This window comes from Poecile atricapillus, chromosome 5, assembly GCF_030490865.1.
Source record: "Poecile atricapillus isolate bPoeAtr1 chromosome 5, bPoeAtr1.hap1, whole genome shotgun sequence".
Lineage (NCBI taxonomy): Eukaryota > Metazoa > Chordata > Aves > Passeriformes > Paridae > Poecile > Poecile atricapillus.
The window spans coordinates 18,209,662-18,227,507 of NC_081253.1; the positions used below are offsets into that span (position 1 = coordinate 18,209,662).

General features: G+C 32.4%; 1 protein-coding gene across 11 annotated transcripts in view; it reads right to left on the bottom strand.

Annotated features, from left to right (window-relative positions):
- Window positions 1–17,846, bottom strand: part of LOC131579530 (sodium channel protein type 2 subunit alpha-like) — a 51,942-nt gene that overhangs the window by 3,077 nt on the left and 31,019 nt on the right. For 9 of the 11 annotated variants that reach the window (XM_058839627.1, XM_058839622.1, XM_058839620.1 and 6 more), the window contains 8 exons: window positions 13,713–13,833; window positions 12,950–13,104; window positions 11,782–11,955; window positions 8,035–8,157; window positions 5,805–6,086; window positions 3,410–3,463; window positions 2,110–2,247; window positions 275–379 (listed from right to left, as the gene is read on the bottom strand). In XM_058839627.1, the coding sequence (XP_058695610.1) occupies window positions 275–379; window positions 2,110–2,247; window positions 3,410–3,463; window positions 5,805–6,086; window positions 8,035–8,157; window positions 11,782–11,955; window positions 12,950–13,104; window positions 13,713–13,833 (1,152 nt within the window). The remainder of the gene's footprint in view (window positions 1–274; window positions 380–2,109; window positions 2,248–3,409; window positions 3,464–5,804; window positions 6,087–8,034; window positions 8,158–11,781; window positions 11,956–12,949; window positions 13,105–13,712; window positions 13,834–17,846) is intronic. The other 2 variants (XM_058839624.1, XM_058839626.1) reach the window with 1 other exon arrangement.

Sequence of the window (17,846 nt, forward strand, 5' to 3'; positions counted from 1 at the left end):
ATGAATTGTGATTTTCCAGGACGTAGGCAGGGAATTTTGAAATGTGTCATATTAACATTATTAGATAATTTTGTTCATACTTCAGTGTGTATGTTTTTAAACAGAGTATGAATGATTTAATTGGATGGATTCAAAATGGGACAATTTATACCTTTACCAGAAAATAAATAGAAAAAATACTTTCTTTCCAGGCCTATAATCTTATCCTGGGGATAAGATCATATTCCCAAGTGAGTATTTAATATTAGGGGTGTAAAAATCAAATCACTCATACCACTGGCCTCGGTATAGGTTTCTGTGGCTTTTTGGATCCCAGTTTTTTCATTGCATTGTAATATTTCTTCTGTTCTTCTGTCATAAATATATCCTGACCTCCAAAGTAAAGAAATAATATCAAAATTAATTAGTATCATGTCCACACATGAAACATTTCACTACACTATGTCTCTCTATTATAATATTAAAGTTTAATTTAATTTATATTAAAAAGGAAGGGTTTTTTCCAGGTGTTTATAGTGTGGATGCTCATATACATTCCTAACACACAGGAAAAACCCATTACTGATGTCTTGTCAGCTTGAAAGTTGAGTTTTTCCAATGTCTTCATGCTCGTTTTTGCTGAATTGGCTAAAAGCATTCTTGCTATACTGATGCTGTTCAATAACTTGTTGGTTAGGATATATTTAGTGAATACGAGTGTGAATAGTGCCTCACGTGTCCTCTCTTCTGTATAAATTTTTAAGATTACAGATAGGTCTAAGAGAGGCGTAACTTTGAGGTACAAGTTGTGCTAGGAGAGTGTATTAGTATCTAATCTGTGGGTTTTAACAACAAAAAAAATCCCCACCTTTGATGTAAAATTAAGAAAAGTAATTCATGTCATGCCACAGCAAATTAAAACACCACTGGAATGTTGATGAACTCAAATCAGCCTTTGCAGATGCAAATGCTGCCAGTCAGATGTGCAACTGACTGACTAACTTCCAGTATAAGTAAATTGCGTTTATTGATGAATCTGCACTAAGTCAGATGGAAGGACAATATCAGCGTCACCGTCTGCTAAATTGGCTACCACAGCCTGAAGCATCACAAAATTGATAGTAACCCCAGACATGTTTATGATTCTTTGAGGAAGCTAAAGAATATTTGTGCAGGGAAAAATTTCTGTAGCTCAGTTTTCTTTTACCGGAGATTCTGTCTGGTATTGCTGGTTTTTAATTGGTGATTGGAAAAAAGCAAATAATATAAAACTGCTTTTTCACAGCATGCAAAAAATTTAGAATGACCCTGGAATAGAAAACTAAAAACTGTGAGGCCTAAAACTATTTTAAATATGAGTATTTGTATTTTTATATTTTAAAGTTTTTTTAAAACTGAACTGTATGCATTGTCAATATATTTTAAACATACTTGTATGTCAAAAGTATACAAAAAGAAACCACCATTCCCTTATCCCTTACTGATAAGAAATTATAGATATGTATTTCTGTCTAAGTTAATACACTAACAATTATATAAATTATTAATAATAATGTAATAATAATAAATTGTTTTAATAAATTAATCTAATTTCTTATAAAAGTGTTAGGAAAGAAAGCCCTCGTACACAGTTTTACATTTAGCTATAAGCCTGTTCATATGAGGTCTATTTGACTTACTCTTAATTTACTGTTTAATCAGTTTGCAGATCCATTATTCATTGTATGAACACAATGCCATATTGTGTCTTCATTAAGTGTCAAGAGTTTTTAAGGGTAATTATAATTAATATACCCCAATTTATCTTAATTCTTTAGAGTCAATTGAAAAAGAAATTATTTCATGCCAAATAGTATTGCAATCAAACCAATAATTCATATTCACTTTTCACATCTTCACTTTACCTGCTTATTCAATTTGCAAATTATTATGAGCTAACTTTTCACTTGTCAAAATGCTAAAAATGCAAAGTTCAGAATCACATCAACAGATTTTAGCACATATTATTATTAAAAAAATATACACTTTATTAAAAGTCTTGAAATTACTTTTATTAGCCTTACAGAAATTACTTATTAATTCATTATACCTACTAATTCAAACAAATATGAAAATATTTTAAATACTTATCTTCTTTTTTTGTTGGTTGAAGTTGTCTATAATAACGCCAATGAAAAGGTTCAAGGTAAAAAATGATCCAAAAATGATAAAAATGACAAAATAGAGATACATATACAAGTTGTCCTCATACTTAGGTTGATCTTTTACCTACAAAAAATAGAAAAAACTTTATTACCCATGAGAATACTAGATGTAAAAAGCAATACTTATAATTTAGAATTAGGTATATGCCATCTCAGGTAGAAAGTCTATGAACAGCATTCATTTATTAAAAAGATCCAGCTTGTCCATTCCAATCAATATTTGGAGAACCGGAAGCTGACAGAATTATTGCTCATATGGAAGTTTAAAGTAAATGTTCCCACAGATATGTTTGTGTATGTACATATATAGAAAGTTCCTCATACAGAATAAAGAAGAAATGTGGGATGCAGAACTGTCATTAATACTTAAAATTTTAATAGCAGAAATCTAAATATTTTATATTGTGTTCAGTATATTATCATGCAACAGAATCAATACATTTTACTATTGCCTAAATCTCCCTGGAACTCTTTTGGTCTTGCATGAGCATTCCTACATTCAGCTAGGAACAGATGCTTTCAATAAATTTCTAGTGAATACATGTTTTGTGAAATCCATTAAACTGAGGAAGTTTCAAAGCAAGATTTTATTATTGCCTTGATTTTTCTGGATGCCATATCCCAGCATCTGCACCTCTACAGCACAATAAGCTTGAGTGTAGGAATGCTAGAGATAATGAAACAGGATATTTAACTCTGGGAGACAATATCGTTAACATGACTATTTGTTTAAGTTAAACAGAGTATTAGTTTTGTTTTCAAAATAAAATTCTAATACCCAGGAAGCTTAACAGGTATTCTTCAACCTTAAAATCTAATTGCACTTAAATTTCTTGATAACACAGGTGCTCAGCCTAAGGAAATAATGAAATGCACAGTTAGAAATTATAAAACCTGATTAATAAATTCCATATTTAATAACTGCATCATATAATCTTAAATTAATTCATATTTATGATTAACAAAATAATTTGTCAAAAACCTCTTAGTTTTATTACAATAACATTATCCTTAAAAAAAAAAATTTGAGTTAATTTAGCTTTTTTGGCTAAACAGGAGTGGGATTAATTCTTTCCAGTACAAATTCTGAGATTCAAAAAATATGTATTGATGCTGATTGTAATTTGTTGTGTGTGTAACTGTTCTAGTTTGTGTGTAGCTGTTTAAATTTTTTACTCTTTATAAGAAAATAATTAACAGATGACCTTTGAATGATTTACACTTACATCTCGTGAATCAACAGCAGCATACATAATATCCATCCATCCTTTGAAAGTAGCCTAGAAATAAAACAGGTTTTTATCTTCCCCATAAAAATCAATAATCTCTACAATAACTAGGTTATTTATTTATCTGGACCTCCACTTCTAATAAAATCACTTCTAAATTTTTTAACCACGCTTGACAACAAAGGCATCATAAATATTTTTCATAGTAAAACTATTTTTTTTGACCATTTTCTTTTTAGTTATTCAAATAATATCAAAGGCACTGAAGATCTTAGTAAATCAACAGTATGTTTGGAGCTGCAGATGTTTACTATGCAGATGAAGAGTGATAGATTTAGATAGACATTAATGCTGGAGATATTTAGGTAGGATCTACTAGAATCACTCATGGCCACAGCCAAAACTTAACATTTTGTTAAGTTTACAACATGAATTGATGGAATCAGTAATATAACTTCTGGAGAGAAACCAACTTGCATCTGAATTTTTTTTTCTGTGTCTAAACTGCCCTGGTATATTTAGAAATGTTTTAATCCCACATAGCTAAAAGGAATAGACTGTTCGAAGTTAAAATATACATTGGTTCCTGAGAGATTTGTTTTACAGAAGACCAAAAACTCAACTGTGAAAGAGATGTAATTGACGTCTATAAAAATTTGGCTGAGTTCCTATAGAGAGTTTTTTCAAGAAAAGAGTAAAAAACATCTGCTATCATTGCTCTAAGAAGGTGATTTTAATGGATACAGGATGTCCATTTTCTAAGGAACACCAAAGTTAGTGTGACATGCTAGTTGAAAGTGTGAGTGTTCAACCACTAGCCAGGGTTTCCAAGCTTATTCCCAATAAAGAATAAAGAGCTAAAAGGCGTGTGAAATGAAAAAAGAGCATTCACTCCTGAGGAGTTTCAGGATAGGAACCCAAGGAGTATATTTCCATCTGTGCTTGCCAGAAGTAGGTTTGGTACTTTGGTACAGTTTCCACAGCAGAAAACTTGCACTCTGGAAGCATTTGTATCCTCCTGAATCTTGAAGTGCAATATTAATTACTAAGAAGGTGTGCTTCAAACAACCAGGCTTCACAAATCTTTCTGGCTCTGTTGGCAATTGGTGCGCTTTGCATAGAGATATTAGGAAAGGATCAGAGTTAGGTAAGAGCAGAAAATGCAGAAGAGTGGAGGGCAAATGTTAATGGAGGCAATCAAATGAAGATGTGACACAATACATGCCCAAAGATCCCGTAATCTCTGTGGGGAAGGAATATTTGAGAAGGAAAATAATGAAAAATCGGAACAAAAACAAAAAAAAAAACCAACTCAAACCAAATAAAGCAAAACCCAAACAAAAACCAAACAAAAAAACCCCAAAAAACCCCAAAAGAGAGAGAGTGAAGTAGTTATTGAAGACCTAGACTGTCTGAATGTGCAACACAGATGACATTCACACACAGCTTCAAGAGAAGCAGTTTTCTTACACATCTTCAGAGGCAGTGGTAACAATGAGATCTGAAGCCAGAGAATCAGTCATCATTCAGAATTATCACTCAGCACATAAGAGTCACATTGCCTTTACAGGCAAAACATTTTAACCTAGATAATTAATTTTGGAACTAACTAAAAGCTATCTCTGTCTCAGCTAGAGATATTGACCTGCTCTGAGATAGAAGGGACAAACATATAATTCTTAGATAACTTTGAATAACAGAGCTGTAAAAATATTTTCATTCAGTGAAGCTGTATGTTGAGTTATAGACAAGTGATTCTAGAGAGTTCAGTCATTTAAATGTAATTACATGTTTTCTTGTGTTTTGGATCATATCCCAATTTTCAGAAGCTCCATTCTGAGCAAGGAACCTGTAAAGAGCTAAGGCTTTTATTTCTTTGACACAAATAAAATATGTTCAGTACCTAAAATAAAGGCAGTTCTGAACACAGTGCATAAGATAAGGAATTGAAGGAGAAATGCAATTTACAGATTTTGTATAAGTAGCAGTAATTAATGAAATTAATATGCTATGCAATAACATCCAATACTTCACAAGGATAATACTAGAAGTAACATAATACTTATTTAGTATACTCTAATGACTCTATAATAAGCATTAAGGAATATGATAGTTCTATACTGTGAGCCACTAAAGAGGTTCTTTTATTTTCTGTAGTTTCACATTTTACATTATTATCATCATCATCATCATCATGAGACTGCATTCTCTAGTCTTGGAAAGGAAAATCACTCTAATTAAAAAAAAAAATTACAACAAAAAATGCAATAGAGTTGCATGAGCTGTAAATTATTTCTATGAAGAGATTATTCCTCTACTTAACAGTCTTAACTTTCCCATTTTTCCTAGATATCTTTAAAAGGCCAAAAAGACAATATAGACATTTACTTACTACTTGAAGTAGAGCAAGATATCCAGCTCCTACATTGTCAAAGTTTACTTTCACATTCTTCCATCGAGCACTTTGATTGCTTTTTATGAGTTCCACACACTGAGTATAATTGTTGACATCACTGATATCAAACATCTCACCAGTTGTGGTGTTGACACAGTGATAGAATTTTCCAGCAAAAAGATTTACTCCCATGATGCTGAAGATTAGCCAGAATATAAGACATACCAGCAATACATTCATGATAGATGGGATTGCTCCTACAAGGGCATTTACAACCACCTGGTGGACAAATCAGACAAAATAGCCACTTAGCTTATGAAAAGAAAATTAAAAATACTGTATAATACTTTAAAAATGTCAGAACCGTATTATTATGGGATGGACAGTTAAAATCTTAAAATAAAATTTGTGGGGGAAATTTTAATTAAGGTTTAATGAAATGCTAATGAGATTGCAAAAAGCAAGAAATAAAATGAGATGGAAACAAAGACAATGTAAAAGTCTGAAAAAAAATCAAAAAGCAAAATAAAACCTGTTAGTAGCAAGATGGATTCTTAGAATTTGTGTGCTCTAGAGAAAAAGAGAGAAATAAATATTAAATTCCAGCAATATAAATTAAAATCTATAAATAGAAAATAAACCAGAAAAAGCTCAAACAATGATGATGTGGAAGACTGAATAAAAATGTCTGCATGTAAAACTATCATTACTAGTGATTTTATTCTTAGAAACATTATATGTATATTGGCATCAGTGTATTTTAGTATCCATATAGAATGTAACATAATTAAGGATGTCTTATTTAATCTTTATTAAAAGCACCCGCTCTAACTCTTGGTTTGTAAATTGCCTGGGTCGCTGTAGTTGCTCTTACACTTATCCTTGTTTTTCTTTTTAATTGGTTGCATTTAATTCCTTTAAGCTACTGTGTATGGGCCAGTGGCAGTAAAAGACCAGATGAAATCCAAGCTTGGACAAAAGTTTTCTTTTAGTTATTGTGATTCAACTAAAAGAAAGCTGCAGATATTAAAACAATAATTTCCTAGCAAATCAGTAGAGACTACAGTAATTTTTTATGTATGGTTTTGAAAAAGTGGCATTTTTCATTGCACAGAGTTGATCAAAAGTAGACTAGCATCAATAGAAGTTTTGCTTGCTTATTAGATAGCACTTAATTAATTGTTTGGATTGCAAATCAAGTAAAATATAATGGTGATGGTGATGTGCACAGGACACACTTCCCTACACTGGCAGGTGTGGCCATCTCTAGGATATCAGCAGCCTTGCCCAGACAGGAACCACATTATTTATTTGGCAAATGAAGACTATGACTGAACTATAAATATGTATTGTGGCATTGGGGTATTTTGAGGTGAAAGATTAAAAGGAGATTTCTCAATAACATTTTCTTGTTAATTTTTTATGTGTCAATATTTTCATTAAGTAGCATGGTTTGCTAGTCCATAATATGGTTTATCCAGGAGGGTTTTTTTTGGCTGGTTGATTTTTGTCAGATCGGCAGAATATGAAAATTATAATCTCCTCAACAGGAGGGTTTTAGCTCCCTTTACATTCATATGAAGTAAAAAGTCTCTAGTTGAGAAAATTATTTCCCATCTCTCCCCTTCTATACTTCCAAACCTTTCCTTATTTCAGGTGTCTGCTCAAAAAACTTTTCCCTAATACTACAGCATTTTCTGTAGGAATTTTTTTCTCCAGACAGGTAGATAGGGAGACACAGTGAAGCTTTAGTTTCTAGTGTGTCATTGTTGTCAGCTTTTTCACCTTTTATTGGTTTGGTTTGTTTTCCAGCTAATCGTGTTCCATCTTGAACCACTGACAAACTAACACAGAATTGAAGTTAGCTACAGAAACCAAGTAAAAAAATTTCCCACATAAACTGCAGAAAAAACCTCCAGCCCTCTACTGTAAAATTTGTCATGTCTTTTTATTTTTCTAGATCCACAAATCAATGGAAATTTTAACAGTCAGGGGGCTGGGAAAGCACAACTACGCAGCAGTGAGCAGGCAAATTTAATGAGCTCAAGGTCTAATTTCCAAATGTAAGGTGTACATAGCTCTTGTTTGTAAGGACACATTGAGAGGCCTTTTTCCATACACTTTTGCATGCCTTCCCTTTATGGAGTTCTTTGAAGAAAGTGTGAGTGTAACCATTAATACATAGATTTTTGTACACATCTGTTCAGGCTCATTCATTTTATCTCACCCTCATTCCTTCAAATCGTGACAAGGCTCTTAAAGGTCTTAAAGCTCTTAATGTCCGTAGCGATTTAATGGCACCAAGTTCAGAATAGCCCAGAGCATTGGCTATTAAGCTAACCAATGACACCTATCAAATACAGAAAAAAAAAATTAAAATAATTCTACACCGTTTATTTAAAAAGAATACAAATTCAAGCAACAAATCAACAGCGACAAATTGTAGAATGCCACCATTTTTGTACTTGCTGGAAAGGCAAGAGGTCTCATGATGAAAAAGGAGTATATGCTATTAAATGTCTATTTATTATGGTTGGATAGGTTTAACAGTCATATGGAAGCATACTGTTGGTGAAGGATAAAATTTCAGGAATATTTAAAGACAAAATAGCCATACCTTCTGTAACTTCATTAAGATTCAACCTTTCAAACAATTCAAAATTCTGAATACATTAAATTATTAATTCTCTCAATATTTTGAATATCTACAAACACTAATGATATAGTAACTATTTTAGTAGCTAATTACAGATATTTTTTATAAATATTAGTTCTAAATGAAACATTTCACATCAACAATAACCAGGATATCACTGAAATATGTATTGAAAGAGATGGAATTTTCTCACTTGCCTGGCAAGTCACAAAGTTACAAGATCCTAAGAAGGACAGTCCAACAGCAAATACAAATCAATTATTCATTGTTATGTTGCTATGATATATAACAACAGAAACTAGTGTTTTAGTGAATTCATATTTCTGGACATTTCAACTGGATTTCATGTCAGAATGTAACTCTTTTTTCAAAGGAAAGAATTATTTCATTGCTCTAATGGATAAATGAAACTTGCTGTGATTTATAAGAATATTAAGGAAATCTTACTGATTTTCTTGGTTTGTAACTGAAGTCTGTTCACTTACAAGAGATAACATTATGTTTCAGACATTACATTAACTATTGACATTAATTATCATTAATAATTATCTTAAATACAATTTATTTTTCCAGTGATGCTACAGTGAGATAGCTCTTTGTTATCCTTAGCCACCCATAATATGTTCCTGAGCTAACAAGACATAGGATTTTCTGTATTTTTAATAGAATATTCATTTATTCACACAAGTCAACAAGATACCCAGGCATAACAATAACCCTTGGTGTAAAGGCAGCACATTTTATGAATTAAAAATAAACAGTGAAACAAATAATTTAAAAAATTTCTCTCTCACTGGGAGAGTGAAGTGTCCTATGAAGCTGAACTCACATTAATGGCTCCTTCATTTTATACTTTTCTCCCCAAATTTACAGTGTGCCTTACCTATTTTTCACAAACAAGAGCCCTTCCAAAATGTAAGGTGGCAGCAGCTCCTGAAAGCCTTCAGTGGCACTGAGTGTATTGACCGTTCTTAGGTTCTAACTGTAAAATTCTTCAGTTTTGTTTGTTCTGCCTATTTCAGATAATTGACAGCTTTCTTACCATGGTGGTAGTGCTCTTACACCATAAATATGAAGTTTTTTTCTTAAAGAAATACTTTATCTATTGGAAAAAATGTGTCTTCCTCCGGACAGTTCATACAGGATGAAAAGTTTTGCTCGGAATTCTATTGTATATACAGCTGTTCTGTACTTCCCTGGTGATCTCAGTCTTGTCACCTTGATCTTCTCTCATCCATTCCACCTGTATAGTTGCTAGTATGTGAGAAAGTAAATGTCTCTGTACACTGATAAATAGATTCATGTATGCAGATGCAGTAATTTTAAGAAATGAACATGAACTCAAAATGGTAGAAAGATATACCTCCTAGAACTGAATGATTGTATGTCCTCATTTGTCTTCTAATGTAGACTATCTGTTCCAAAAAAATTTTAGAAGCTTAGCACTGAGAGCCTTGCTCAAGATCTTCAGTCAGGCCATACAGTAGGATGGCATGATAGAGTCTTAAACTGAGGTAGGCAAATGTACCAAGGGTCATCTGTCTTAGTTTTGACAGAGCTGAAAATTACCATTTCTTAGTGTAATTATCAAAATCTAATTTATTCACAATCAGTAAGAGCAACTATGGCTACTTGTCACAGTGAGAGACTCAGGTACGTGAGATATTAAAGGTCAATGCCCTAAAGGATTATCTGTGTTTACTCCTGAATAATTTTAGAGAATGGAATTAAACAATCTGATTAACTTTAGTCACTTCCAATGAAGAAGGAGACATTGGTGTCCTCACTGGCAGAATGCCACTGATTCACACCTGTTTCAACTGTCAGCTAAAGCAGTGTAGAGTCTGCTTTTCTATAGGAAGATAACATGAGCTCACATGTTTCTTTCAAATCCTGGTAAAGAAATTGCGGAGGTAGCCGTAAACAGAGTAAGGTATTTTTTACCTCTTGGTAGAACACTGAAAATAATTCTTCAAAAGTAGAAAGTTCCAATCTTGTTCATTCATGTTTTTATAGAATTAGAAACTATGGCAAAAAGTTAGCAACATAAGCTTCTCTACTTATAATGATGTATTTTTAAGTTTGAAAGCCTACTCAGATAACAACATCTCTGAGGTTAAACTAGGAAATCATTGAGAATGGCTTAGAATAATCTGGTTAGGTTTAAGATACAAAAAGAATAATTAAAATATGAGTTTTAGTTTATCTAAAAAAAAAAAAATCAATTTTTAACACAATCCTGTAAGAATGCATCCCTCTACTTCATTAACATCCTCTTAGGAAAACCATTCACTCTGCTTCATTCTAGTGTAGATTTTCAGGACAGAGCTAGAGATGAACTGTATTACAAAACTAACTCAGGAGGGCTAGAAAAAAAAGATAGTCCATGTTGAATTATGAGCCAATCTAGCGAGAGGTTTTTTTCCTGTGGGAGTTACAAATATGATAAATTTCTATATACATATGGAATAAGTATTGATGAGACCAGAATTTATGCAAATATCTCAAGAAGTATGTTAGCATGTGAAGAAATTACTATAAATGCACACTTGCCTTGGGATGCCATCTTTCAGTTCTACACTGAGGACAAGTATAGCCAATGAACTGGGTCAGATAATGTGTGAGGCAAGAGACCAAAATATTCTGGGAGCAAAACCAGCTTTGATCCCTTCTGACAACATAAGCAAGGCCTTTGCACAGTACTGTATCACAGCTGGGAAGGCAGCCAAGAAACCTTGTATTCTCCTCTATCATAAACCCTGCCAAGTCATAGCTGATTTAGCTATTGCAGATTGTCAGTCCATTAAAACCAATTATTTTTTTAGATCAAATATCCACTGTCTTTCTGTTTTTACTATAAATGATTACAGGATAGTTTTCAGTGAGAGAGTCCTGATAACTTAGATGAAATCTGGACCAAATGAATTGTTTAATTTGAAAAACTGCAGCGTTCGAAGAAGAAACTCAAACAATGAACTGTCTTATTTTCTAAGGAATAAGGTAGCCTGTCAAAGTCCGTTAATGATAGAAAGCATGCTTAAAAACTAGTTTTTTTCCTCAGAAAACTTAAGTTTGATACATCCTTTGTATAAAAATATTAACCATGAAGAATGGACAAACTGATAGGCAGCCATCCTTTTCCTTTTGGCATTTGAATGGACTTTAAATAACACCTCCAAATCACTGCAGGCCATTACTAATGCAGTGTAACTATAAAAAGGGAAATAATTTTGCACATTTATAATATTCTAGTTCTAATGAATTTTACAACACAAAAACTTTACCATAGGGAATTTTACAATATTAATTTGTACTTACATCAACAATCAGGAAGTCCAGCCAGCACCAGGCATTTGTAAAATATATTTGAAAACCATATGCTACCCATTTTAAAAGCATTTCCAAAATGAAAATATACGTAAAAACTTTGTCAGCATATTCTAGCATGGTCTTGATAGTTTTGCGTTGTTCAATATATATATCTTCAAAAGCCTATAAAAATACATTCAGGTATTACTACTGTTTCAGAAAATATGCATGATAAGATTAAGGAATAAAGAATAAAAAAAAAAAAAAATTAGAGCAGAGCTAATATTTCCCCTTGTTTTTCTTCATTCTCTTATTTTATATGTTTTCCATCTTTAGCCATGCTATTAATTGGAACAACAGAAGACCTGTCTGGAGTTGAAAAAAAATTTAAAAAAAAATTCTATTTTACTAATGAATGAAGAAAGGAAGTCACAGCATGATTTTTTTATCCTCTGTGGTATTAAGAAATTTTCACATAGACACAAAACCCCCTTTTTCTTATACATCTGTTCCAGATATTTATATTGCTTTCTATAAAGCAGTTGGATCAAACTTATGTCTAAAAAATCAAAGTAAAAAGCAATGCATTTGTTAGAATGTACAACTATGCACATTGAAATTGTGGCAAATGTGCAGCTTGAGGAAAGCTGGAAAGGTGGGTAATGCAAATCTTTTTGAGTACTAGTTGTTATGTTTAATTTGCTGCTGCACTCTTCCATATTTTCTGCCTTCAAAATAGGAATAGAATGAAGTAATTATTCCATTTTTTTAGCATGGTCTTTCACAAGCAAAATTAAAAAATGGATCAGTCTAGGAGGAATTAAAGACTTAAACTCATATACTTAGCTATATATATATTCATAGTTAACAATAGTCCTTTATACTCAAATCTCTTGACAAGCATGCTGAAAATTGGCAGGCAATTTAAACTGAGTAGCTATGCTGTTTTAAAGAAAATGGCACCATTTTATAGCAGCAAGGCAAAAGGATGCATATGAAATGTATCAAATGTATTTTTCAAGTTTGGGTCAAGTATCATTCCATCCTGGAATGATGAAATGCAGTGAGATTTATACAGCTCCAAGAAAAGCAAGCCTTTCTGAAGCAAATTTGATTTTTGCTGTTGCTCCTAAGAGATATTGAAATATTTCAGCATCTGAAATTTTGTTCTACTTACTAGTGCTCCACTGCTGAGGAGAATCATGAATACAATGAAAGTCTCAAACCAGTTGTGTTCAACTATGCTGTAGCAGGTTTTTCTAAGATTCCACCAAGTTTTTCCTTTGCCATCTTCTATACTTACTTGACAACATGGAAATTTCTGCACACAACCTGCATTAGATTAAGAGAAGTTACTATCCAAAAGTCAATTACTTCAAAGTCAATATTTACTGTGGTATGTATTATTGGCAGCTTTTACTAATTTTATAAGATTTTTTAAAAAGTAATCACTGAAATGCTGAATAGGCTATCACATCACACAGGATGACGACTATCTGAATTAAGAAAACTAATCTGGAGAGAAACTAGATACATAGTATACTTAATTATTAAATAAGTCAATCCAAAAAACATCTATATTTTTGGCTGTTGGCATGTATCTGTTCTATTTGTGGATGGAGTCACACAAAAATTTATTTTTTTCCAAATTTCAAGGGCCCTTTCAGATAGCTGAAAAGCATTTTACCAATAGAAAAGTTAAGGAAGTTTCTTTGTTACAAGTTGTATGAAGCGGCCAGGTATATGAAGTTACTCAAAGCCTAGGGAAACCTTGTTTTTTCATTTCCAGCTGATTTCCAGCATTCTGGGCTAAAAATATTTTCTTTTGATTTATGAGGACATGAAGATACACCATATTTCAAACCCTCAAGAACCTAAATATGCCTAGTAACAATGTCATTTTAGTAATACATCTCTTAAGTCAACAGTTATTCTACAACCTTCAGTAAAACAAGCTTCTGGTTCAAGAGCTTCTTCACTTTCAATTTCTGCTTGCTCGCCCTCTCCAGGAGGAGCAATATCAACAGTGCTGCCTTCTGATGAGCTTGATGCATTTAGTTTCTGCAAGCAAAGTTCCACAGAAAAATTTTTCTCATTAGATACATATTCTGTAAAATATGGTCTGAATCAAATCATGCCAGTCTAACTTTTAAAGAATGGCAAATTTATAAATATGCATCAGTAAAAGTAAAACCACAGTAACAACATGTAAATTTTATAGTTCTGTTTCCCAGTATACCTTCTTATAGGGAATAATTAAATACAATTTGGCTACTAACCTGATCCATGTATATGACTGGTGAAGTATTCTGAGTAGTATTAACACTGGAGAGCTTGCATGCACCACACTCTCAAGTTATTTAATTTTCTTTACTATTATGCTGGATTACATTGAAAATGTGTCTTAGTTTTCCTAGCAAAATGAACTAACACAAATCTGCACATATATCTTCTTGTCCACTACGTATGGTATGGTAAAGCACATGTTATCTGGATTAAAATGTTGTAAGTTTAACAGCATTTAATAGCAAATTTCTGCACAATTAAACTTTTGCAGAAAGCACAAATTACCAGAACTGAAACATCTTCTTTGCATTCTGATCTCCTGTGCTTATTGAGAGACCTCCTGATGTACTTTCCATCCCAAATTTTTCTGTTATTCTACTACTTTTTTGAGCAGTGGAATATTATAGTCCTTACTACAATAAAAGCACTTCTAGGTCTGAAAACTGCAAGAACTGGAGAGTGATAGAAAATAAATTACGAAAATTTTTACCAATTACATTAAAAATCTGATCAGGTCATACAATTTATTAGTCACGCAAGACTGCCCATGATTTTGCCCTTTTAAGAAAGCATACTTTGAAAGAAATATCTTGCTAAAGATGCAAACAACAAATGCAATAATCAGACATAGTGTTTGCAACTTGTTTTCAGTTTACAGTACTGTTGTACTCTTGTAATTTTTTCATCCAAAATCCTTCCTCTTTTACTGTGAAATAAGGCTTGTAATCAGAAAGCAACATTAAAGAAGTGGTGGCGCTGAAATTCTTCTGATTTATTACACGTAGCAGTTGTACATAGGAATTTCACAAGGAATGAAGAATGCATCTCTCACTTAAATACTTCAAATTGTACATATACTGATGTAACAAAAGGGAATTCCAGCACTGAGTATATTTGTGCTTTTAGCTAAGCAGAACTGTCTTTTGACCTTTGGAGGAAGGTCATGTTTAGAAAGTATGAAGACTTTTCTATACAATTTTGCTGAGACGGTGCTTAATATCAACTATTCACATTTCGTTTTCAAGAGAGTGACATTTTTAGAATATAAAAATCCCCTACTGTTCAGATTTTGCAACAAAGAATAAACAGTAAATTGTTTCTTGAAAGAGGCACTTCCATGTATTCTCCTCTTCTTCAGAGAGACTGCTGAAAATTAAAATTAATTACTTAACTCTTCTGTTGAAACTCAGTCTCTTCAGGAAAATGCATTGGCAGCTAAAGGCTTTTTCTGCCAGAAATGAAGTGGCACATATCTCTTAATACAGCTTTGTAAGGAATTATTTCCTCATATTTAACATTTACATGATATGAATGAAGTTTTAAACAAAAATCATGGTGAATGATGGATAATTTCAGGTGTAATTTTCAAGAAGCTGCCTTTCGTACACACAATATGTAGTCAACGTAGAGTCTCTCAGACCTCAGGTCCCATGGTTGTTACTAATTGTAACCAAAAATATTGTGGTTCACTTGTCATACTGCACTTCCTGTAAGATTTCCAAAATTTATATATGTAAAATACCTACAGCCATGTTGCCTCTAAATTGAATAATTTTATTACTGGTCATGTAAATCTGTGAGTCTGAGATAAAATACTGTGTATCTCATTGTGAGAATGTTTTAAATTTCACTTTCTCTATTACAACTACAACCAAAATACCCAGTGATGTACACTGTATTACGCATTATTAGCACAGCACCTTATTGTCCACACATAAGGCTGTCTCTCTTTTAAAATAAAACTTGTGAATTAACTCTCTTATTATATATCATTGAAATTCCAAGAAATAAGAAACCTTGCATTGAAATGACAGGCAGTTTCTTCATTAAATAAAACCTAAATATTGTAAAAATAATTTTCTGTCACATTCAGCTTAGAAAAAGTAAAACTAATTCATGGTCTGATCCATCATCATTAAATAAATTATTGACTTAATAGAAGCGAGATAAAGGTTCATAGTAAGCATCCATTATAAATCTATGAGTGTAAATTAAAAGGCAGTCAAATTTTTAACTGCATCTTCCCATGTAAACTCTGCTGCAGATAGTTCTGTCATCATGGCTGCTAAAAGCCAAGTGACAGAAGTGCAATTTATAACCAGTACAAACAAAAAATACTATAATTCTTTCCAGTAATGTTCACATAAAGCATTGTCTTCATTATTTTTCATATACTCTCAAACAACTGCATTATTAAGAGAAAAACGTCATTACTTAATAAAACTCCTCTTCTTTGCTTCAAGACCCTAAATTAGGAAAGAACCAATACATTTTAAATAAGGTGACATTAATGATATTCTTTCTAGCAATAAAGCTAATAAAACTAATAGGAAGCTTGAGATATACAATGGATTAGCACAATCAATCTTCTTATCAGCTCATAAATGTGATTATCAACCTCTAGAACACACCATGCCCTGTAAATATTTATTTGCATCTTCAATGATATCACATTTTCCTTTATAAGGAAACATTTGAAAGCAATTGCTTATGATGCAGCATTCTCAAGGCCTGAATCAGCAAAACAACATGCTTGACTAGAGCAGAAGCCTGAGCAATACTGTCCAAATCACACACAAAAATAAAAGAAACAATCAGACTATCTCAATGGAATTATATTTTACTGAAAACAGTATTATAAATATTATTGTGTAGAATATAAATGAAAAAAAGCTTCATCCCCCACCCAAATACTTGGTTAATGTATGTTTAATCAGCCTCCATAATATTGTTTCAGAGCAGTGCATCTCTTATCAACAGCTTCGATCATTAAAACAAGCTTTGACCAACAGCGTGTTAATGTGCCCATTTACAAGAAAATGCATTCACTTAAGACCCAGTCTTGCTCTCATTTGATTCTGTTCTAGATTTCAATAAGAGCAAGAGCAGGCTACTGAAGTTTTAAGCTTTACAAACGGCTTCATGATTCAAGTGACAAAATAAAAGGATTCAGCCATTACAAATTGCCTTTAGTAATTCAGCCATGTGGTTTTATCCTTTCAATCTTGAAAGCTGCACTGTAATTGAATGAAAAAAAATATAAAATAATGGAGATTGATGATTCCAAAGGGATTCTAAACTGACTTTAAATCTCAGATCTTATGATATTTGACTTTCATATAATGTTAATAATTTTAAAGTCTCTTTCCTTAAGAGTTTTATTTGGTGTTTGAAGCATATCTTGGTTAAAAAAACATTCATTAAAATCTGAGAATTCTCAGAATACCCACCAATATTTTTTTTTTTTTTTTTTTGCATCTCTGGGCAATTTAAACCACAATACAATATACGTAAATCATGCCACAATATACTCAAGGGTATAAAATGAACTATTTGGTGATCCTTTTGAAGCCAGTGAAACTCTGCCTGAAGGAAACAGCTTTTCTGTTCCTTTTCTGTTCAGTCTGAGGACTGAAACCTCAATCCCCTCCAAATTTTGATGCCTAGTTTTACTAATAATTTAACCTCTTTAGTTTCATGTAACTTTGGCTCTTGTGCAATAATAGCTGTCACTATTCCTGAAGGCTCTGCCAATTGCTCATCAATGGAGAGCAAGTTTGCCTGTAATGAAGAAAATCCCTAACATAAATAAATACACATGCAGTTTATAAAAATGATGCTGACTACCCTGTAGTGTTTCTAATTTACACAAATAAGTCCCCCAACTCATTTACAGAATGCTATTGTGAACACATTCAAAACACCACTATTTATAAAGGGGTTTAAGAAAAGAAGAGCTGTAAAATGTTTAGCTTTTGAGAGCTCTTTAAGGAGAGTTATTTGTTAAG